At 35.7% G+C, this 23,637-nt stretch overlaps 5 protein-coding genes across 5 annotated transcripts; all 5 read left to right on the top strand.

Annotated features, from left to right (window-relative positions):
- The first annotated feature begins 398 nt into the window (after window positions 1–398).
- LOC148087479 (uncharacterized) lies at window positions 399–5,684 on the top strand. The gene is made up of 2 exons (XM_087788365.1): window positions 399–436; window positions 2,566–5,684. Exons 1-2 carry the CDS (start codon window positions 418–420, stop codon window positions 4,098–4,100), a joined length of 1,554 nt encoding a protein of 517 aa, XP_087644491.1. The 5' UTR covers window positions 399–417; the 3' UTR covers window positions 4,101–5,684.
- Window positions 5,685–6,573: 889 nt separating this feature from the next.
- Window positions 6,574–11,034, top strand: LOC148087478 (uncharacterized). The gene is made up of 2 exons (XM_087788491.1): window positions 6,574–6,790; window positions 9,213–11,034. The coding sequence occupies exons 1-2, from the start codon at window positions 6,616–6,618 to the stop codon at window positions 10,034–10,036; spliced, it is 999 nt and encodes a 332-aa protein (XP_087644617.1). The 5' UTR covers window positions 6,574–6,615; the 3' UTR covers window positions 10,037–11,034.
- An 822-nt stretch (window positions 11,035–11,856) lies between these two features.
- LOC148087477 (uncharacterized) lies at window positions 11,857–14,941 on the top strand. Its single transcript, XM_087788423.1, has 2 exons — window positions 11,857–12,071; window positions 12,953–14,941. Exons 1-2 carry the CDS (start codon window positions 11,897–11,899, stop codon window positions 13,984–13,986), a joined length of 1,209 nt encoding a protein of 402 aa, XP_087644549.1. The 5' UTR covers window positions 11,857–11,896; the 3' UTR covers window positions 13,987–14,941.
- Window positions 14,942–15,505: 564 nt separating this feature from the next.
- Window positions 15,506–18,105, top strand: LOC148087476 (uncharacterized). Its single transcript, XM_087788372.1, has 2 exons — window positions 15,506–15,707; window positions 16,551–18,105. Exons 1-2 carry the CDS (start codon window positions 15,533–15,535, stop codon window positions 17,918–17,920), a joined length of 1,545 nt encoding a protein of 514 aa, XP_087644498.1. The 5' UTR covers window positions 15,506–15,532; the 3' UTR covers window positions 17,921–18,105.
- A 1,601-nt stretch (window positions 18,106–19,706) lies between these two features.
- Window positions 19,707–23,361, top strand: LOC148087475 (uncharacterized). The gene is made up of 2 exons (XM_087788382.1): window positions 19,707–19,912; window positions 20,956–23,361. Exons 1-2 carry the CDS (start codon window positions 19,738–19,740, stop codon window positions 22,317–22,319), a joined length of 1,539 nt encoding a protein of 512 aa, XP_087644508.1. The 5' UTR covers window positions 19,707–19,737; the 3' UTR covers window positions 22,320–23,361.
- The last annotated feature ends 276 nt before the right edge of the window (window positions 23,362–23,637 follow it).

Here is a 23,637-nt window from a genome sequence, read left to right as displayed (position 1 = left end):
GTTTATTCTGTCTATATATATACTTATAAAAGATTCAGAAATCAATATTTCAACACTCTCCGTCAGTCTTTCACATTGTTCTTAGGTGACTTCATTGTACATAGAATTCAAGTAGCTCAGCTTTGTTTGATGCCTTGTGACCAACACTATACTGTGTTAAAACATTAGTATTGTCTTATTTTTGAATTAATATGATCTAGTTTTTTTTTTTTTAGTATTTTGGTACTTTCTGCTAATAAATGCTCTAAATTATATCATTTTTTATTTGTAATTTAGGAGAGAAATGTCAGTATTTTTTAAATCTTTTGATACAAGTTAGCTCAGTAGTTAGTTGGACACATGACTTTTGCTCTGAGTCAATGACGCAGCGCCTCTGTGGCTTCTGTTTACGTCATATTTAATGGACAACTGCAGGATATGGCGACCAAGCTAGAAGGTATTTATTTACTCTAAAACGTGGCTAAAAGTGAGAAACTGCATCTGTTGAGTTTAGTGCCGGAGACGAGCTGACATTCTAATAGTCGCATCTCAGAATTAAAGACCATAATAGTCGGGGCTCGACAAAAGACGGGGGGGTCGCATGCTAAGCTAACGGCTAACAATCAAAACAAGTCTTGGAAGCTGAGCTACACCAACAAGGAGACACTTCGCGGTGTGAAGTTAGGAACGAAAACTAGCAACACACAACTCCAGTGTACTCACAATGACTAAACAACTGTGTACATGAAGTATGCTATCATAACACAATGATTCTGAGATACTCTGTTCATCACAAGAGGGTTTATCTACCATATATATTGGTGTAAGTGAACAGAATATTAAAGAAATATTCCTGAGAAGGTGAAAAGCATTTGTGAAAATGCATATTTGCATTTATTTGATAAAGCATTCCATCAACGGTCAGTGCCACAATGCAGAACATTTATTGCATTAAATAAACCTAAAAATGTACATATAAATGCAAAAATACACATTTCTGATTATAACAAGCATAGAGAAAGTATTTGTAAACAACACAAGACATAAAAAAACACCATGTCATGAGAAATTATTGAAAAGTCTGTGCACAGCTGTCCACTACTGGTGTTTGATATGGTAATGTACTGTATCTCCATATTCCTTTCACAACACTGTAGCTATATTTGAAACGTTCTATTGATTATGATTATTGTTTATTTATTCTCTGGACTTGCAAACACATATGTTATGTGTGTCAGGTGAGGAATCTGACTTAGGCTGTGCACACAAACAGAATTCAGACATGGGTCAAAAGTCACAGAAGCTTTACTTGACAGGCAAGGAGAGAGAAACGACAAACTTACATCTCATTTCAGTTTCCGACTTCTCTCCGAAGCAAACAACTCTTTGGTGGTTTATTATACTTTGTTACAGTAGTGTAATCTGTTTCACTATCACTACCAGATGTAAATGTCAGCAGCCGATGCTTCGATTGTGTTTCTGCTTATCAGAGACAGTGTCATTCAGTTCTCACTGTTTGATGAGTCAATTCAGTTATCTGCATTTGTGTGTTATCTGGAGGCACGTTTTGTGCTGTACTTCTCTGTTTCTAGCAATGAGCTGTTAGGGAAATGTGATAACATACATTCTAGATCTGTAATTTATAACCATAGTTTGTTTATGGTTCATAGTTGAATAATATGTGTATAAAATAGAATATATATATTTTTTTGTTACAACATTCAAATATTCACGGCATTTGTTAATTTTTATGTTGCTATCAAATGTCCGGCCTCTATATGGTAGCAGTTATTCTGTCCTCTGTTGCTAAATGAACACTGAAATCCTGCGAGATCCCGGCCATGACTGAGAACAAGAGGATACAGTGGCCTCCAGCAGCTTTGAAAGCTGATGTTTGGACATATTTTGGTTTGAAAACAAATGAAAACAGTTAAGACCTCGTCAAGAGTCATGTGGTCTGTACATTCTGCAACATCAGAGTCAAGTACTCCACAATACTACAAGTGTATCCTTATTCCTACACTTTCCCAATACATTGTATCATTGCCCCTATGACGTGATACGTATCGCTAGATCCTTGCCTATACAGAGCGCTAGTTTTAACTGATGAAAGTCTCTGTCCTCTGGATCCTGTTCTTTAATGCGACCTCAGCCCTCAGGATTGAATGTGGTCCAGCTTTTCGGGATTTTTACTTTCAGTTACGAGATGAGTGACAAAGCTAACACATTTTTATTTATTATAATCGTTGAATTGTTGCTGTATTTTTTGCTAACATGAGCATGCAATGGTTTATCATGAGAGGAGAGACTTGAGCGCTGTTTAAAGTTAATGAATGTCGCAAGACCATTTATTCATAAGTTGCATGTCTATTTGACAAATCTAGTGTAGTAGTGTTGGATTTCATTATTCTTGTTTCTATGCGTCAGCTCTCATTTATCTTTCTTAACTGTCTTCCTTGAGCTAGTAAATGCGCAACATAATGATTATCGTTCTGTCACAGTCATGCCTTCTGTCATAACCGTGTAGCTGCAGAAAGCAACAAGAGTTCATAAATGAAACACTAATGTGTGTGTTTGTCTCTGCAGATTTCCGTCAAATACTGAGTAAAGACTTTTCTACAGAGCAGCGCGGCTTCATTGTAGACCAGAAGGAACGTAAATCTGATCGTATTAAAGAAGAAATAGAAGATGGAATTAAACAGGAAGAAGAAGAAAAAGAAGTCTGCAATCTTTCGTACAATCATGTTGAAGTGAAGAGTGAAGATGAGGAAAAGCCTTCAACTAGTAGCCTGGCGCCAAACATCAAAACTGAAGCTGATGGTGACAACAGTGGCGGATCAGAACCAGACTGCAACTTAGAAATAAGTCTCCTTCCTGACCAGCAGAGGTCACTCTCTTCTGAATCTGACACTGATGACAGTCAAGACTGGGGAGAAACCAGTGACACTCAGACAGAATCAAACTCAGTGGAAAATAAAAAAGTGAATCCAAGTGAGAAGCAGGATGATGCTGATGACAAATCACTGATATGCTCTGGATGTGGGAGAAAGTGTTCTTCAAAGGCTGGACTCACACGTCACATGAAATCCTGCTCTCCTGGATATTTGACTTGTTCAGTCTGTGGAAAATGTTTTGAAAGACGGCAGAATCTAGATAATCACATGAGAAGACACACGGGTGAAAAACCCTTCAGTTGCTCTCATTGTGAGAAATCTTTCCCACTTAAATCTAACCTGAGAGAACACATGAGGATTCACACTGGTGAAAAACCTTTCAGTTGCTCTCGGTGTAATGAGAGCTTTAAGTGGCGCATACAACTGAAGACTCACATGATAACACACACGGGAGAAACACCTTTCATCTGCGACCAGTGTGGTATGAGTTTTACACGGAGAGATCAGCGAGAAACACACATGATAGTACACACTGGAGAAAAGCCTTTTAGCTGCTCTCAATGTGGGAATGGTTTTCTGCACAAAGGAAGCCTGAAGGAACACATGAAAATACACATTGACGACAAACCTTATAGCTGCTCTCATTGTGGTAAAGGTTTCACCTCCAGTAGGAGCCTGCAGGAACACGTTAGAGTTCACACTGGTGAAAAACCCTTCATTTGCTCTAAGTGTGGAAAGTGTTTCACGCGACGTGAACAACTGAGGGTACACATGAGAATTCACACTGGAGAAGAACCTTTCAGCTGCTCTCAGTGTGGAAAATGTTTATCACTGAAAGGGAATCTGAAGGAACACATGAGAATTCACACAGGTGAAAAACCATTTGTTTGCCCACTATGTGGCAAAGGTTATACGCAGAACCGGAAACTGAAGGACCACATGAGAAGTCACACTGGTGACAAACCTTACAGCTGCTCTCAGTGCGATAAACGTTTCTCGCAGAGAAGGAGCCTAACGACACACATCAGGACGCACACTGGGGAAAAACCCTTCAGCTGCTCTCAGTGTGACAAATGTTTTTTAACAGCAGATTATTTGAAGACGCACATGAGAGTTCATACTGGAGAAAATCCATTCAGCTGCTCTCAGTGTGACAAATGTTTTAAGTGGCGGGACCAACTAAAGAAACATATGAAAATTCACACTTGTAGTGAAGTTGAACACTAAATATTTGGATACAAGTCTAACACTTGGATTCCGGAGTCAGAAGTAAGTTTATTTCCCACAGATTATGTTTGAATATTTATCGAAGAGCACTACATGGACTGTATTTATATTGAAAGTAATTGTGGGATTGCTTTTATGTTTTTTGTTATTAACAGTTATTTAAAATTTTAAGTTTAATATGGGTAGATTCTCTTTTTATTATTTCAATGAAAAGTGGCAGTATTGAAGTTAAAGAGTAAAATAATAATTAGATCAAAATGATCTGACGAAAATCTCCAAACTGTCAGTTTGTCTGAGGCACACCTAAAAAATATAATATATGTGTTAAAACAATACGTGAACATGCATAAGTAGGGTGAATTTTGTACTCCAGGATCATTGAGACAATTGTTGCCTAGAATAACGTCGACATCTGCCTAAGTATTGTTTCAATACTTTTATATCCTCATATTAATGTATGTGTGTAAATATTTTGGGGCAGCATAGATCAGCTGACTGACTATTTTACATGTGAGCATGTGTTGATGTTCCCTGAGAGACTCTGTGAGTAACAAAAAGGGTTTCCTGGTTAAGTTTGTGCACTGTATAAGTGTCAGCATGAATTGTTTTCTCAGTGTAAATTGCTTGGCGTGCTGAGTAAAAATGGAGAATCGCTGACCCCTGTCCTTTTTGTCTTATGGAATTAACTCCAACACAGGAGTCAATAATTACATTTCCTGAGGGTCACTTTACATAAGATTGTTGTTATGGGCTGTAAAGCCAAAAGAAAGAAAATAATAAAAACGTTTAAAAATGGGAAAGTATTTATAAATAAAGCAATGAGTAGGAACTTATCGGACGAAATTTTTAAAAATGTTATTTAATTTTTAAAACACTTTTAATTTTAAATATGTTTAACTTAATTAACTGGACAAAACAAACTGATAAGATTAATGTACTTTATTTTAAATCGTTTTATTTACTACCAATGAGTTATTTGACGGGGGGAAAAAAGTAAAAACGAAATAGAAAAATGTAGGGCTTAAACAAGCTGTTTTTCAAATCGAAATGAAAAGCAACTATTTTAAAACCACAATTAAAAAATAATTGTGGCAAGTACTTTATAGAGAGAATTCATTTGACACATTTTTCTTTTCAGTTTTAGATGGAAAGATTATTTGAAGAATCAAATGAGAGTACACACAGGAGAAAAATCAGCTGTCCCCAGTGTGATAAGTGTTTAAACAGAAATCGTATCTGAATGATCACATGAAAACCTACAGTGGAGGAAACTTTTCAGTTGCTCTCACTTACACAAGCTTCCACCTGAAGGTACACATGAGGATCCTCACCGGACAACAAAATATTCACCTACTTTTTGTGTTAGAAATGTTTTGGGTGAGAAGACAAATTAAAAAACACACATGAGAGTCCACACTGGAGAAAAACCCTTTACCTGCTTTCGTTGTGTTGCACGACCAACTTTGGAAACAGAAGGATTCATACATGACATTAATTGTGAATTGAATCTGTTGAAGGAATTTGAAGTTGTTTTATGCAAAATCTTGACATATGGATTAAGAAATAAAGTTTCTGTTAAGGAGGGCCTCAGTTTGTTTTGTTCTTTTTTCCTTTTTTTTTAGGAATTTAAATTTGAGACTATTTACATCATCACATGTATTGAATTTTACCATACAATTGTATTATATTTAAACTTAATAAATGCTGAGTCATTCTTTTTTTTTTAAATAGTAGAACATTTGCAGTGAATAGACATTTGACTATTTTTAGCCGGAAAATGTATTTTTGCTTTTTGAGTCACTATATTGTTTTTGATTGTTTAAGCGATTTGTGGACCTGGTCTAGAAAGGCGCTTTACAAATGACCATTACAATGAATACAAATAACATTCAGGGGAGAAGCTAAACTAATGAATGACACAAGGTGACATAATCTTATATTTAAAGGAAGACTGGCCAACTGAAAAGGTTTCGAAATGTAAAAATAAAATTCCAATGCCTCTGGATTATTATTAAATTAAAAAAGGGAAAATATATGAATCATTGAGAACTAGAGGAAGACATTAACTATTAAAATGTAATTAACTATTAAGATAAATTGGTAAACGATATTCTAGGGGGAAAGAAAACGTTACAAAAGCCAAGATTTGCGATTACAAAGAGTATTTCACAAGTATTTCAAAATAAACGCAGGAAGTCTGTCCACTGGGTGCCGCTGTTTCCCATCTAAACCTGACAGTGATTTAATTTTTTTCCACTCATCAGTTGCAAATTATTTCTCATGAAAAATAATAAAACAAATAGAAGGTTTGAATGGTTTGTTTTCAATGCATTTCTGATTGTCTTTGGCTGCTAAATATATTCGTATTTGAGACGAGAAACGGAACCGGAACCATCGTTCTCTTCACGTGAGTCGTCGGATAATAAAAAGTGTAACACTGTGAGTAAATACCGCCGTCTCTGTGGACAAAGAATCTCCGGTTGACTTGAGCGTGGTTTCTAAACAAAACAAAAAAATGTCTTCACTCCAGACTCTCAGACAGTTTGTCAACGATCGTCTGTTCGCTGCTGCTGAAGAAATCTTCGGAGTGTTTCAACAAACTGTGTCCGAGTTGGAGAACGAGGTGAACCGTCAGCGAGAACTGCTGGACGTTCTTTTAAAGGAACCTGTGGCTCGTCAGCAAACAAAAGGTTAGTGCAACATAACTCGGTTATTTTCACCATCGCATGAGACACTTTTACTAGATCGGGATAAACGATTATATAGAGGGAGTTGTGGCAATTTTCAGTTAAATGCATATTTTCTGAATTCGCCCGAAAAACACCGGTTTCTTTAATAAACACAATGTTTTTTTTATAAACCATACATTAATTTGTCTGTAGCGTTGCACAGCAACAAAAACAATCTCTTTAACAACATTATGGTTTGTTCTGTTTATATATTCAGACCTATAAAAATAAAATCTCTCGTCTAGTCCAACAAAAAAACTGAAGTAGAATATAAATAATGTCTAAATAAAAAAAGAAATGAACAAGAGAGACGCATTTTCCATGTTATGTTAACCCATTTTTAAAAATGTTGCTCATTATGGCCGAAAATATCAATGATCTTTCAACATTGAATTAAAAAAAAAGAGAAAGGTAAAGATTGTTTAATTTTCAGTTTTGATTTGATTTAAACATTCCTAAGATGCATCGTGTGGTATTAAACGCCATTACATTGTTGGCTCATGAGTTGTATAACCAGAATAAATACCTTTAGTAAATAAAGAAAAAAGCCCGGAGTGCGCTGCAGCCGCAACACAACAAGATCTCCAAAATAACCACAAAAAAATGACAATACAAAATAAAGTACAATCAAAACATTTTAGTGATTTTAGAAAACACGTACGGGTAAAACAAAATATATCTTCTCCATAATTTAGCGACAAACTGAACTGTTGTTTATTAAGCTGCATGTCTGATAATGACAAATAATCAAATAAACTTGCAAAGAGTGAAAAGTTCTCTGCTGTGTCGCACACAACCTCATCGATAGATTACACTTGACCAACCTGCTGTGTGAGAACATTATATTCAAATATTCTGTGTCAGAGTAATATAACCTGCTTCACCACAATAACTGGATTTTTTCCAAAGAAAAACTTGCTGTTATGCAGCGTAATTACAAAGTACGGCTCAAACAGGTTTCACGCATAATTATTCTCTAGACTTTTAGAATGTTTTTAAGTAAACGCCACAAAACCGATACCTCAGTTCATGAAGTGAAGGGTTGCATTGAATTGAATTTAAAATCCTACTGAATCAAACAGAATCGTTACATTATAAAACATGCTGTGATATAAAGAGTCCAAGACTCGAAAGTAACGGTAGTGAAACGGCCTCTCGAGGGCCTGGGTTGACGGCAAATAACAGGATGATGATTTACTACCTTGATCCTTTCTTAACTCAATGAAAACGTATGGCTCAGGTTATCTGATTAAAATTAGCATCAGTTTGATCATGAAGATTAATGACAAGATCAAACCCACGTTATGTGCAAAAGAAGGCATTGCACATGTAGACAAAAGTGAGGCAAGTTTTGCTTAGAAAGCTAAATGCTAATAAAGAGATATCTATCTATCTGTCTGTCTGTCTTATCTATCTTATTTTATCTACCTATCTATCTATCTATCTATCTATCTATCTATCTATCTATCTATCTATCTATCTATCTATCTATCTATCTATCTATCTATCTATCTATTAATCTTATTAATCTTATTAATCTTATTAATCTAATCTATCTATTAATCTTATTAATCTAATCTATCTATTAATCTTATTAATCTAATCTATCTATTAATCTTATTAATCTAATCTATCTATTAATTTTATTAATCTAATCTATCTATTAATCTTATTAATCTAATCTATCTATTAATCTTATTAATCTAATCTATCTATTAATCTTATTAATCTAATCTATCTATTAATCTTATCTAATCTATCTATTAATCTTATCTAATCTATCTATTTATCTTATCTAATCTATCTATTAATCTTATCTAATCTATCTATTAATCTTATCTAATCTATCTAATCCATCTAATCTCTATCTATTAATCTAATCTATCTATCTATTAATCTTATCTAATCTATCTATTAATTTTATCTAATCTATCTAATCCATCTAATCTCTTCAAAACACATTTAAGACAAAAAATAACGGAAATTATGAATTATTTTTCTTTCCGTGACGCCCCATAACAAATGCCTCACCGATCGGTTGGTTTGGGGTCCAGTCCTCTAAACCTTTCGTTACATGTGGACTAAATCCTAATTAATTTCATGACTACTTCCATTTTTTTCTTCCTGATTTTGCTTATTTTGTTTGTTTTCTTTGTGATGTTGTAACGCTGTCTTTTCAAAGGCCCTCAGAAACTAGATTTCCTCCATTCAGTTTGTATTGTAAGACAATAAAAATCCTTGAGTCCTTGTTCTTGGGTCGAATCACACACATGTATGTATGGAGATTTGTGTCGGATTTCCTGATATTAGTGAGACACAGGCCTCTGAAATGTCAGATTCTTAAGTCAGTTTTGTATCTAAGACCTATCATTTTGTTCTGCAGTTGTCCAGGAGCCGAGAGTAACTGAACACGAAGATTATCTCCAGCAGGAGTACAGACCCAGTCTGGGCCCCGAGGAACCAGAAGCTCCACATCATGAAGGTGAGAAGCAGGAAAATGTTTTTCTTGTCCATGTCAAGAGGGAAGAGGAGGACCCGAGAGAGGAGCAGCCTTCAACAAGCAGCTTGACTCAACACATCAAGCAAGAGTTTTACCAAGATGGATCAGAACCAGATACACTTCTCCTCCTGGACCAGACGGGGTCACTCCCTTCAGAATATGACACGGACGACAGTGAACACTGGGCAGAAACCTGTGACGCTCGTCCCGGTGCAAACTCTGTGGCAAATCTAACACTTCCAGACTGCGAGAAGAATGTCGATCCTGAAAACACGCTGCTGATCTGTTCAAGGTGTGGGAGCCAGATCTTTTCGAGGAGGGGGATGACCGAACACTTAAAATCCTGCTGTAAATCTTTGACGTGTTTGGTTTGTGGCAAAAGTTTTGCGAAGCAGCAGAATCTCAAGATTCACATGAGAGTTCACACCGGTGAAAAACCCTTCAGTTGCTCTCATTGTGGTAAAAGTTTTACACAAAACTGGTACCTAAAAGCACACATGAGAATTCATACTGGTGAAAAACCCTTCAAATGTTCTCACTGCGATAAAGAATTCACTCATAAGTGGTGCCTGAAGGAACACATTAAAACTCATACTGGAGAGAAACCCTTCAACTGCCCCCAGTGTGGTAAATGTTTTGCACAGAAAGGGCATCTGAAAGTGCACATGAGGAATCACATAGGAGAAAACCTGCAGGCACAGCTGTAGTTTCGTGTTATTGTGTATTTAAATTACACATAATTTATGCATATGGGCCTGCATTTTACCTAATGGTTTAATTTAGAAAAAACATATTTTAAATCAATGATAACATGATTTGAAAAAAATAAAGTTACCATTCAATTGTAGGGTGTTTATTGTAATTTTAGTTTTAGAGAAGGTTTTTTCATCCCAGCATGCATTGCAGGACTTGTTTTTTTGTTTTTTTTTTACAGAAAGTTATTCTTCTGTAGATGAAGTGATGGTAGATCCCTAATGTATACCCTTTTTAGAGGGGGTTCAGAGCGTTAATTTTTTATACGCAATGGTACTCGTCCTTTTTTTGTGTTAAAAAACGACATGCACACTAAAAGCTATCTGCTCTCTTGTTGGTGCAGTTTTTATTGTATTCTTATTCATGGTTTATTTCACTGTTGCAAACAGCTGCAACTACATATGAGACTTAATGGAGCACATACTGTATATGGTGCTTTATAATGTTAGCTTACATTATCAATTTCATGTTAATTCACAGTTGAACTTAGGATAAGGGTCTCAGTTTTTCCCGCCCTCGTATTTCAGACATATTACTTTAAGTGTTCATTATTTGGTTTTATCGTTCATAATGCCATGTGCCTTTTATTTGGTCTTTAATTGGTTTACTATCCAGGAAAAGTTTTAGGCAAATTCTTTTCATCATAATCATATTGAAATGTGAACTATTTTTCTCTTTTTTTTTTTCTGTTTTCGAGATCATGTTTAATGTAGAAGTTGATGTTCCTGTAATTGTTTGTGTTTTTAAGCTGCACATGACAGACTGGCGTCCTGTCCAGGGTGTCCCCTGCCTCTCACCCTATGACACTGGGATAGGCTCCAGTCTCCTCGCGACCCCAGTAAGGGATAAAGCGGTAGAAAATGAATGAATAAAGGCACGAATATGGCCTTTTATTTTAATGTTAAAAAATGTATATCCTGTACATCAAAAATAAAACGATAATAAAAAAAAAGCATTATTTTTTTTCCTATTTCATTGAAGCAATATAACTGATGAAACAAGTTACTGTTTAGTCTATTTGTAACGTAGACGTAGCAGCAGTGTTTGATTTGAGAAATACTATTGGTAGAGAATTTGAGTACTAGTTAGTACGTACACTATCCTGATGCATACTAACTTCCAGTGCACTAAGAGAAGTATGCGTTTTGAGACACAGCACAGGAAATGACAGCAGGAAGGAGCCTTGGAAAATAATACGATTGACAAGGATGGTCTATGTTAGCAATGGGTCGGTGAGGCGTCATGAAACGTTTCAACACACAACAACACTGTATTGATAATGCGTCGATACTGTGTCACTGAATACTGACATCTGCTGGACGTTAAGAATCATTGCAAGCAACCTAGTTGTTAGGCGACACATAACCTGCAGAAAAAAATATGAATAGTTAATATAATGTTTTTTTTTAATGAAATTGAATTAAAAAAGACAAAGGGAAAACTTTGAGAGGAAGACCGAGACCAGATCAAAATGGTGGAAAGCGGTGGAAAGCTTTCTTTTATTGTTGGGCTGCTCCATGATTCAATCTGTTTCTATGCAAACGATCTGCGATCTATTTGTCTACGTAGGTGTTTAGTGTGTGGTACCAAGTGTCAAATTTAAAGCAATCTTTTTTGTGTAAAATATTTTCTTTCTGCTCACCCGACGGAACTTTTATCACTCGGCTCATATGGCGAGAGAAGTCGGAACCGTCTTTCCACTCATGCTGCTACGTCGGACATCAAAAGGTGTGACACCGAAAGCAAACAACATCCTGTCTAGGAAAAAAAAGAATCTCAGGTTTAGTTTCGTATTTGGTCCTGAACGAGTAAGAATGTCTTCACTCCAGACTCTCAAACAGTTCGTCAACGATCGTCTGGTCGCTGCTGCTGAAGAAATCTTCGGAGTGTTTCAACAAACTGTGTCCGAGTTGGAGAACGAGTTGAACCGTCAGCGTGAACAACTGGACGTGTTTCTGAAGCAACCTGTGCTTCATCTACAACCTTTAGGTCAGAACAACACAACTGTTTGAGTAATGACAGAGATTGTATTGAGTGTAACGTTGAATTTTCAAACATGCATGCAAACTCAAGCAAGCTGGTGACAAAATGCACATTATGTTAAAGAATTGACGTTGCTTTTATAGTCTTATCACAATAAACATGTAGTCATGCTTGCTGCGGCCTACAATGAGTTAGAGTTTCGTTTCTCGAGAAATGATAGTTGGTGCATTAAGATACAGAGACCTCACCAAGATAAGCGAGTTGGTCTGCCCGTGCAGTTTTTTGCTGGCTGCGTCCAGCAACAAATGAACTAACTGTTTGTATTCAAGTGTGTCATCTTCTCATTCCGATTTTCCGGGAGAAAATCCCTGACACATTAGAAATAAATCTTGCACACTGACAATGCAAAACAAGCAGAGAGAAACGGAGCTTTCTCTACAAACAAACTTAAAAAATAGACCTGTTTAAGTGGTTTTCTCATGTGCATGTTACAGACGAGCACCACGAAGGTATTTGGATGTTTTTATGAGCATTATTTTGTATATTATTTGATATTTGTAAAGTAGCTCAAACTAAATGAATAATAATAATAATAATAATAATCTCTATTTCTATACAATATTAATCATATGAAACATGAAAATGTTTAACCCCTAAAAGTCAGAAAAATGACTCCCTTAATAATTTTCCTTTTCTATGTTATAATTTAATAATCTATTTGCCAAAAAACTACTCTGTATACTCCCCTCTGCAACGTCTACTGTCTGTGCTGTCAGAGATGCGAGTGATTTGCAAAATCATTGAACACAAAGCAGAATATTGATCTAATCTCACTAAGATTCTTTTATCAGTTTTGTTATTGAAACCATGAACGTTTATTTCTGCAGACGTCCAGAAGCTGAGAGTGACTAAACAAGAAGAGTATCCTGAGCAGGACTGTAGACCCAGTCTTGACCTTGAAGACCCAGAACCTCCAAACAACACTTTTGAAAAGCAGGAAAAACCTGCTCTTGTCGAAGTGAAGAGTGAAGATGAAGTTCAGAGAGAGGAAGAACCTTCAACCAGCAGCTTGACTCGACACATAAAAACAGAAGCTGATGAAGACAACTGTGGAGGATCAGAACCAGAAGTATATGCATTTAATTACTCTGACCACCAGAGGCCACTCTCTTCTGAATGTGACACTGATGACAGTGAAGACTTGAGAGAAACAAATGAGGTCCAGTCAGATTCAAACTCTGGGGAGGTATCAAATATTGATATCAGTGAGAAGAAAGGTGATTCTGAATCACTAAAATTATCCATATGTGGGAGATCCTTTTCTAAAAAGCCTGCTTTTACTTGTTCGGTTTGTTTAAAATGTTTTAAAACTAGACAAAATCTTAAAAAACACATGAGTATTCACACAGGTGAAAAACCTTTTAGTTGCTCTTACTGTGGTAAATGTTTTTCACAGAAATCAAACATGAAGAAACACTCAAGAAGTCACACTGGGGAAAAACCCTATAGCTGCTCTGACTGTGGTGAATGCTTTACACAACATTGGGGTCTGCAATCACACATGAGAAAAATTCACACTGGTGAAAAACCATTTATCTGCTCTCATTGTGGTAAATGTTTTACACTGATGTCAACCCTTAAGAAACACACAAGAATTCACACTGGTGAAAAACCCTATAACTGCTCATACTGTGGTAAATTCTTTACACAAAGTGGGGCATTGAAAATGCACATCAGTAGAATTCACACTGGTAAAAAACCCTATAACTGTTCCATCTGTGGTAAATGCTTTACACAAAGTAAAGAACTGAAAGAACATATTCGAATTCACACTGGTGAAAGACCATTTGGCTGTTCTTTTTGTGGTAAACGATATACTCGGAAGGTGAGCCTGCAAAACCATGTTAAAAAACACACTTAAGTAAAACAAAGAGAGAATTCTCAGTTCTGTGAAACCTTTTTTCCTCGATGATACAACATTACGTTTAGATTTTTAGAGGATAGTAACTTTGTTTGAAAACGTACTTTGGATAAATGTTTCTGCTTAAAGCCCTTTTGGGTTTTTGAGTAACTTTTCCATTTGTCCCACACTCATATTTCCAACATGTTGTTTTTCGTTAATTTAAGTCATATTATTTCACAATTCTCTTCGTCATCACAGCTGATTTTGTATTTGTCTCGTTCAACTTTCATTGGCTGTTATATGCTGTTGTCCCATGTGTGTCATGTGGACAATATTATAAACAAGATTGTCCTCAGCACAATTATAGACCCAGTCTGGACCTTGAAGAACCAGAACCTTCACACAAAAAAGGCGAGGAGCAGGAACATGTTTTTCTACTTCAAGTGAAGAGTTTAAATTACTCTGTGTGAGGAAAATACATCAACTAGTAGATTGAATCAATGGATAAAAACAGAAGCTAATGAATACGACTATGAAGAAATCCAGCATAAAGTCATACACTTTTCCAAACAGGAAAATTCACACTGGTGCAGAAACACTTGGCTGCTGTTGCTGTGGCAAACATTTTAAACTGAAGGTGACCCTGCAAGTTACCTTTAGAATACACACTAGATAAAACCCGCAACTCTCAGTAGTGTGAAATTGTTATTTCGACTAATAACGTCCGCGGCTCAGCTTGTCTACCTGCTAACATTGCTTTGAATGAATTTAACATTTATGACATGTAGTGTTTTGTTTTAAATGAATAACTTCCATTCGTCACGCCCCAAAATAACAACATGTTGGTATTGTTCATGTCAATCTTAATATTTTTTTAGCCTTTTCTTCGCCATCACAGCTGATTTTTTTATTTATTTGTCTCATATGTTGTTGTTTTGACATGTTTCATGTTTTGTATATACAACTGAATGTGACCCCGATGATTATTCTAGTTAAAAAGTATGAATATTTTGTAAATCAACAATAAAATGATTTAACACAATGCAAGTGTTTGTCTCACACGCATTCTTCACGTGCCAGCATCAGAACTGATGGAACAAATTAAAACTTTTATTAATGTAATAGTTTGAAATTTTAAAACAAATAATGAGGCAATAATGAACATTTTCAACTGGTCTTCGCAACCTTTCTTTTGACAGTATTAACGTTTAACTCCTTCACTACACAGAATAGGAATCCTTGAAAATGTATTGTTGTCTTTATTAAATATGATTAACAAAACATTTCTATTGGAGGTTAATATAGTTAACAATGACATTTCTGCCATTCATATTAAAAAAAAACAACTCAGTCTAACAGAGTCAAGTCTAGAGCAAATACCCTGATAGCTGTTGGTTCCACTAGATTATCTGACGGAACATTTATCAATGGCTCATATAGCGAGAGAAGTCGGAACCATCTTACATTTTCTGTGCTACGTCGGGTGTCAAAAAGTGTGACACCGAAAGCAAACAACATTTTCGAAGGAAAGGATTGATGTCGTTGTGGAGTTTTTTAAAGCAGAATGTCTTCACTTCAGACTCTCAAACAGTTCGTCAACGATCGTCTGGTCGCTGCTGCTGAAGAAATCTTCGGAGTGTTTCAACAAACTGTGTCCGAGTTGGAGAACGAGTTGAACCGTCAGCGTGAACAACTGGACGTGTTTCTGAAGCAACCTGTGCTTCATCTACAACCTTTAGGTCAGTACAACACAACTGTTTGAGTAATGACAGAGATTGTATTAAGTTAAATTTTCAAATATAACCGATTGCATTATTAGGATTATCATCAAAGGCAGATATGTTTTACTGGTAGGACCAAAGCAGATTTTCACGATCTTAAAGTTCATAGAAGAACTCTTAAAATGGCAAACTCAAGCAAGTTGGTGACAAAATGCACATTAGAAATAAGGAAACCAAATATCACAACTCATGTCTTATGTATCTCTGAAATGTCCATTTTCTACCCACTCTTATGTCCACTAAAGATTTGGATTAATATGTATTTTTAAAGTTTTAGACAAAAATGTTTGTTCATTTAATGTAGCGACTGGAGCTCAGTTGTCTTTGTCTTTATCTTCGTCTATAAAGAAACTTAAAAACATTCAAATACCTCCATACTGCTCGACTGTAACGTTCATCTTGTATTGAAGCCTCCACATAAGGAATTTGTTCAAAAGAAAAGTTAAACAAGTCTGTATTTTAAGATTGTTTTTATGAGAATTATTTTGTAGATTATTTGATATTTGTAAAATAGCTCAAACTAAATGAATAATATTATTCATATGAAACGTGAAAATGTGTAACCCCTAAACGTTGTAAAAAATACTCCCTAATAATTTCCTTTTCTATAATATCATTTTAATATCATTTTTTGCCAAGAACACTACTCTGTATTCTCCCCTCTACACCGTCTACTCTCTGTGCTGTCAGAGATACGACTGTTTTGCAAAATCATTGAACAGAAAACAGAACATTGATCTAATCTCACTAAGATTCTTTTATCAGTTTTGTTATTGAAACAATGAACGTTTATTTCTGCAGACGTCCAGAAGCTGAGTGTGACTAAACAAGAAGAGTCTCCTGAGCAGGACTGTAGACCCAGTCTTGACCTTGAAGACCCAGAACCTCCAAACAACACTGGTGAGAAGCAGGAAATACTTGCTCTTGTCCAAGTGAAGAGTGAAGATGAAGTTCAGAGAGATGAAGAACCTTCAACCAGCAGCTTGACTCCACACATAAAAACAGAAGCTGATGAAGACAACTGTGGAGGATCAGAACCAGAAATAAATACACATCAGTACTCTGACCACCAGAGGCCACTCTCTTCTGAATGTGACACTGATGACAGTGAAGACTTGAGAGAAACTAATGAGGTTCAGTCAGATTCAAACTCTGTTTCAACTGTTCATATCAGTGAGAAGAAAGATGATACTGAATCACTGAAATTATCCGTATGTGGGAGATCATTTTCTGAAAAGCCTGCTTTTACTTGTTCGGTTTGTTTAAAATGTTTTAAAATGGAAAAATGTCTAAAAGATCACATGAGAAGTCACACTGGTGAAAAACCCCATAAGTGCTCACACTGTGGTAAATGCTTTTCACACAGTTCATATCTGAGAAAACATATTCGAATTCACACTGGTGATAAACCCTATAACTGTTCCGACTGTGGTAAATGCTTTACACTAAGTTCACATCTGAAAGAACATATTAGAATTCACACTGGTGAAAAACCCTATATCTGTTCCCACTGTGGTAAATTATTTTCACAAAGTTCACATCTGATAAAACATATTCGAATTCACACTGGTGATAAACCCTATAAGTGCTCACACTGTGGTAAATTATTTTCACGCAGTTCACATCTGAAAGAACATATTAGAATTCACACTGGTGAAAAACCCTATAATTGCTCACACTGTGGTAAGTGCTTTACACAAAATGGAGCATTGAAAATTCACATCAGACGAATTCACACTGGTGAAAAACCCTATAACTGTTCCGACTGTGGTAAATGCTTTCACCAAAGTTTGGAACTAAAAATACACATCAGACGAATTCACACTGGTGAAAAACCCTATATCTGTTCCCACTGTGGTAAATGCTTTACACTAAGTTCACATCTGAAAGAACATATTAGAATTCACACTGGTGAAAAACCCTATATCTGTTCCCACTGTGGTAAATGCTTTACACTAAGTTCAGATCTGAAAGAACATATTAGAATTCACACTGGTGAAAAACCCCATAAGTGCTCACACTGTGGTAAATTCTTTTCAAAAAGTTCACATCTGAAAGAACATATTAGAATTCACACTGGTGAAAAACCCCATAAGTGCTCACACTGTGGTAAATTCTTTTCACAAAGTTCAAATCTGAGAAAACATATTCGAATTCACACTGGTGAATAACACTATAACTGCTCCCACTGTGGTAAATGCTTTACACAAAGTTCATATCTGAAAAAACATATTCGAATTCATACTGGTGAAAAACCTTTTGGCTGTTCTTTTTGTGGTAAACGATATACTCGTAAGGAGAGCCTGCAAAACCATGTTAAAACACACACTTAAGTAAAACAAAGAGAGAAATCTAAGTTGTGTGAAACCTTTTTTCCTCCTCAGCCAACCTTATATTGATACAATGATACGTTTAGATTTTTAGAGGATAGTAACTTTGTTTGAAATCGTACTTTGGATAAATGTTTCTGCTTAAAGCCCTTTTGGGTTTTTGAGTAACTTTTCCATTTGTCCCACACTCATATTTCCAACATATTGTTTTTCGTTAATTTAAGTAATATTATTTCACAATTCTCTTCGTCATCACAGCTGATTTTGTATTTGTCTCGTTCAACTTTCATTGGCTGTTATACGCTGTTGTCCCATGTGTGTCATGTGGACAATATTCTAAACAAGATTGTCCTCAGCACAATTATAGACCCAGTCTGGACCTTGAAGAACCAGAACCTTCACACAAAAAAGGCGAGGAGCAGGAAAATGTTTTTCTACTTCAAGTGAAGAGTTTAAATTACTCTGTGAGGAAAATACATCAACTAGTAGATTGAATTGATGGATAAAAACAGAAGCTGATGAATACGACTATGCAGAAATTCCAGCATAAAGTCATACACTTTTCCAAACAGGAAAATTCACACTGGTGCAGAAACACTGCTGTTCCTGTGGCAAACATTTTAAACTGAAGGTGACCCTGCAAGTTACCTTTAGAATACTCACTAGATAAAACCCAAAAATTCTCTCAGTAGTGCGGACTCGTTATTCGACTTATAACATCCGAGGCTCAGCTTGTCTCCCTGCTAACATTCTGCACAACCAAATAGTTTCTGCCTCTGCTAAATGTCCTTTGATGTAATGTAACTGTTGGCTTATATGAGGATTGTAACTTTTTTTAAGTTGTAAGTTGCTTTGAATGAATTTAACATTCATGACATGTAGTGTTTTGTTTTAAATGAATAACTTCCATTCGTCACGCCCCAAAATTACAACATGTTGGTATTGTTCATGTCAATCTTAATATTTTTTTAGACTTTTCTTCGCCATCACAGCTGTTTTTTTTATTTTATTTGTCTCATCTGTTGTTGTTTTGCCGTGTTTAAAAGTTTTGTAGATGGAACTGAATGTGACCCCGATGATTATTATAGTTAAAAAGTATGAATATTTTGTAAATCCACAATAAAATGATTTAACACAATACAAGTGTTTGTCTCACACGCATTCTTCACGTGCCGGCAACAGAACTGATGGAACAAATTCAAACTTTCATTAATGTAATTGTTTGATATTTTAAATTAAATAATGATGCAATAATGAACATTTTCAACTGCTCTATGTAACCTTTCTTTTCACAGTATTAACGTTTAACTGCTTCACTACACAGAATAGGAATCCTTGAAAATGTATTGTTGTCTTTATTAAATATGATTAACAAAACCTTTCTATTGGAGGTTAATATAGTTAACAATGACTTTTCTGCCATTCATATTAAAAAAACAACTTGGTGTAACAGAGTCAAGTCTAGAGCAAATACCCTGATAGCTGTTGGTTCCACTAGATTATCTGACGGAACATTTATCAATGGCTCATATAGCGAGAGAAGTCGGAACCATCTTACATTTTCTGTGCTACGTCGGGTGTCAAAAAGTGTGACACCGAAAGCAAACAACATTTTAGAAGGAAAGGATTGATGTCGTTGTGGAGTTTTTTAAAGCAGAATGTCTTCACTCCAGACTCTCAAACAGTTCGTCAACGATCGTCTGGTCGCTGCTGCTGAAGAAATCTTCGAAGTGTTTCAACAAACTGTGTCCGAGTTGGAGAACGAGTTGAACCGTCAGCGTGAACAACTGGACGTGTTTCTGAAGCAACCTGTGGTTCTTCTACAACCTTTAGGTCAGTACAACACAACTGTTTGAGTAATGACAGAGATTGTATTAAGTTAAATTTTCAAATATAACCGATTGAATTATTAGGATTATCATCAAAGGAAGATATGTTTTACTGGTAGGACCAAAGCAGATTTTCACGATCTTAAAGTTCATAGAAGAACTCTTAAAATGGCTCCAGGAAGTCTGCAAACTCAAGCAAGCTGGTGACAAAATGCACATTAGAAATAAGGAAACCAAATATCACAACACATGTCTTGTGTATCTCTGAAATGTCCATTTTCTACCCACTCTCATGTCCACTAAAGATTTTGATTAATATGTATTTTTAAAGTTTTGGCCAAAAATGTGTGTTCATTTAATGTAGCGACTGGAGCTCAGTTGTCTTTGTCTTTATCTTCGTCTATAAAGAAACTTAAAAACATTCAAATACCTCCATACTGCTCGACTGTAACGTTCATCTTGTATTGAAGCCTCCACATAAGGAATTTGTTCAAAAGAAAAGTTTAACAAGTCTGTATTTTAAGATTGTTTTTAGCAGAAGCTGCTAGGCCATCATCCTGAATCTTGCACACTGATGATGCAAAAAAAAAAGCAGAGAGACACAGAGCTTTCAATATAGACTTGTTTAAGTTTTTTTTCAGATGAATTCCTTATGTTGAGGCTTCAATGCTAGAGGGATGTTACAGACGAGCACCAAGAAAGTATTTGGATGTTTTATGAGCATTATTTTGTAAATTATTTGATATTTGTAAAATAGCTCAAACTAAATGAATAACATATTAATCGTATGAATCATGAAAATGTGTAACCCTTAAATGTTGGGAAAAAAAATACTCTCTAATAATTTCCTTGTCTATGTTGTAATTTCATAATTTGTTTGCCAAGAACACTACTCTGTATACTCCCCTCTACACCGTCTACTCTCTGTGCTGTCAGAGATACAAGTGTTTTGCAAAGTCATTGAACAGGAAACAGAACATTGATCTAATCTCACTAAGATTCTTTCATCAGTTTTGTTATTGAAACAATGAACGTTTATTTCTGCAGACGTCCATAAGTTGAGTGTGACTAAACAAGAAGAGTCTCCTGAGCAGGACTGTAGACCCAGTCTTGACCTTGAAGACCAAGAACCTCCAAACAACACTGGTGAGAAGCAGGAAATACCTGCTCTTGTCCAAGTGAAGAGTGAAGATGAAGTTCAGAGAGATGAAGAACCTTCAACCAGCAGCTTGACTCGACACATAAAAACTGAAGCTGATGAAGACAACTGTGGAGGATCAGAACCAGAAATAAGAACACATCAGTACTCTGACCACCAGAGGCCACTCTCTTCTGAATGTGACACTGATGACAGTGAAGACTGGAGAGAAACAAATGAGGTTCAGTCAGATTCAAACTCTGTTTCAAATGTTCATATCAGTGAGAAGAAAGATGATACTGAATCACTAAAATTATCCGTATGTGGGAGATCATTTTCTGAAAAGCCTGCTTTTACTTGTTCGGTTTGTTTAAAATGTTTTAAAAAGAGAAAGAATCTCAAACTTCACATGAGAATTCACACAGGTGAAAAACCTTTCAGCTGCTCTCACTGTGGTAAATGTTTTACACGGAAGTCAACCCTATATAAACACACAAGAATTCACACTGTTGAAAAACCCTATAAGTGCTCACACTGTGGTAAACTCTTTACACAAAGTTCAGATCTGAAAAAACATATTAGAATTCACACTGGTGAAAACCCTTTCAGCTGCTCTCACTGTGGTAAATGTTTTACAGTGAAGACAGCCCTAAAGAGACACACAAGAATTCACACTGTTGAAAAACCCTATAACTGCTCCTACTGTGGTAAATGCTTTATACAAAGAGGGGTTCTGAAAAAACATATTAGAATTCACACTGGTGAAAAACCTTATAACTGCTCCTACTGTGGTAAATGCTTTACACTAACTTCACATCTGAAAGAACATATTAGAATTCACACTGGTGAAAAACCCTATAAGTGCTCACACTGTGGTAAGTGCTTTACACAAAGTGGGGCATTGAAAAGTCATATCTCACAAATTCACACTGGTGAAAAACCCTATAACTGTTCCCACTGTGGTAAACTCTTTACACAAAGTTCAGATCTGAAAAAACATACTAGAATTCACACTGGTGAAAAACCCTATAAGTGCTCACACTGTGTTATGTGCTTTACACAAAGTGGGGTTCTAAAAATGCACATCAAACGAATTCACACTGGTGAAAAACCCTATAACTGTTCCCACTGTGGTAAATTCTTTACACAAAGTTCAGATCTGAAAAAACATATTAGAATTCACACTGGTGAAAGACCATTTAGCTGTTCTTCCTGTGGTAAACGATATACTCGAAAGGTGAGCCTGAATAAGCACATTAAAACACACACTTAAGTAAATCAAATACAGAAAACTCAGTTGTGTGAAACCTTTTTTCCTCCTCAGCCAACCTTATATTGATACAATGTCACGGTTAGATTTTTAGAGGATAGTAACTTTGTTTTAAAACCTTCTTTGGATAAATATTTCCACCTAAAGCCCTGTTGGGTTTTTGAGTAACTTTTCCATTTGTTCCACACTCATATTTCCAACATGTTTTTTTCGTTAATTTAAGTAATATTAATTGACAATTCTCTTCGTCATCACAGCTGATTTTGTATTTGTCTCGTTCAACTTTCATTGACTGTTATACGCTGTTGTCCCATGTGTGTCATGTGGACAATATTCTAAACAAGATTGTCCTCAGCACAATTATAGACCCAGTCTGGACCTTGAAGAACCAGAACCTTCACACAAAAAAGGCGAGGAGCAGGAAAATGTTTTTCTACTTCAAGTGAAGAGTTTAAATTACTCTGTGTGAGGAAAATACATCAACTAGTAGATTGAATCGATGGATAAAAACCGAAGCTGATGAATACAACTATGAAGAAATTCCAGCATGAAGTCATACACTTTTCCAAACAGGAAAATTCACACTGGTGCAGAAACACTTGGCTGCTGTTGCTGTGGCAAACATTTTAGACTGAAGGTGACCCTGCAAGTTACCTTTAGAATACACACTAGATAAAACCCAAAACTCTCAGTAGTGTGAAATTGTTATTTCGACTAATAACGTCCGCGGCTCAGCTTGTCTACCTGCTAACATTGCTTTGAATGAATTTAACATTCATGACATGTGGTGTTTTGTTTTAAATGAATAACTTCCATTCGTCACGCCCCAAAATTACAACATGTTGGTATTGTTCATGTCAATCTTAATATTTTTTTAGCCTTTTCTTCGCCATCACAGCTGATTTTTTTTATTTATTTGTCTCATATGTTGTTGTTTTGACATGTTTCAATGTTTTGTATATAGAACTGAATGTGACCTGATTATACTACTTAAAAAGTATGAATATTTTGTAAATCCACAATAAAATGATTTAACACAATACAAGTGTTTGTCTCACACGCATTCTTCACGTGCCGGCAACAGAACTGATGGAACAAATTCAAACTTTTATTAATGTAATAGTTTGATATTTTAAAACAAATAATGAGGCAATAATGAACATTTTCAACTGGTCTTTGTAACCTTTCTTTTGACAGTATTAACGTTTAACTCCTTCACTACACAGAATAGGAATCCTTGAAAATGTATTGTTGTCTTTATTAAATATGATTAACAAAACCTTTCTATTGGAGGTTAATATAGTTAACAATGACTTTTCTG

Source organism: Callionymus lyra, chromosome 1, assembly GCF_982586985.1.
Source record: "Callionymus lyra chromosome 1, fCalLyr1.hap1.1, whole genome shotgun sequence".
In the NCBI taxonomy this organism is placed as follows: domain Eukaryota; kingdom Metazoa; phylum Chordata; class Actinopteri; order Syngnathiformes; family Callionymidae; genus Callionymus; species Callionymus lyra.
The sequence above is the reverse complement of the archived record's forward strand: the minus strand, read 5'-3'. Positions and strand labels throughout refer to the sequence as shown.

Excerpts from the sequence above, each read along its gene's own strand:
- LOC148087478 (XM_087788491.1), top strand. The coding sequence starts at position 6,616 with ATGTCTTCACTCCAGACTCTCAGACAGTTTGTCAACGATCGTCTGTTC. Across the intron at positions 6,791-9,212 it reads GGCTCGTCAGCAAACAAAAG|TTGTCCAGGAGCCGAGAGTA; the intron begins GTTAGTGCAACA and ends TTTGTTCTGCAG.
- LOC148087477 (XM_087788423.1), top strand. The coding sequence starts at position 11,897 with ATGTCTTCACTCCAGACTCTCAAACAGTTCGTCAACGATCGTCTGGTC. Across the intron at positions 12,072-12,952 it reads GCTTCATCTACAACCTTTAG|ACGTCCAGAAGCTGAGAGTG; the intron begins GTCAGAACAACA and ends TTATTTCTGCAG.
- LOC148087476 (XM_087788372.1), top strand. The coding sequence starts at position 15,533 with ATGTCTTCACTTCAGACTCTCAAACAGTTCGTCAACGATCGTCTGGTC. Across the intron at positions 15,708-16,550 it reads GCTTCATCTACAACCTTTAG|ACGTCCAGAAGCTGAGTGTG; the intron begins GTCAGTACAACA and ends TTATTTCTGCAG.
- LOC148087475 (XM_087788382.1), top strand. The coding sequence starts at position 19,738 with ATGTCTTCACTCCAGACTCTCAAACAGTTCGTCAACGATCGTCTGGTC. Across the intron at positions 19,913-20,955 it reads GGTTCTTCTACAACCTTTAG|ACGTCCATAAGTTGAGTGTG; the intron begins GTCAGTACAACA and ends TTATTTCTGCAG.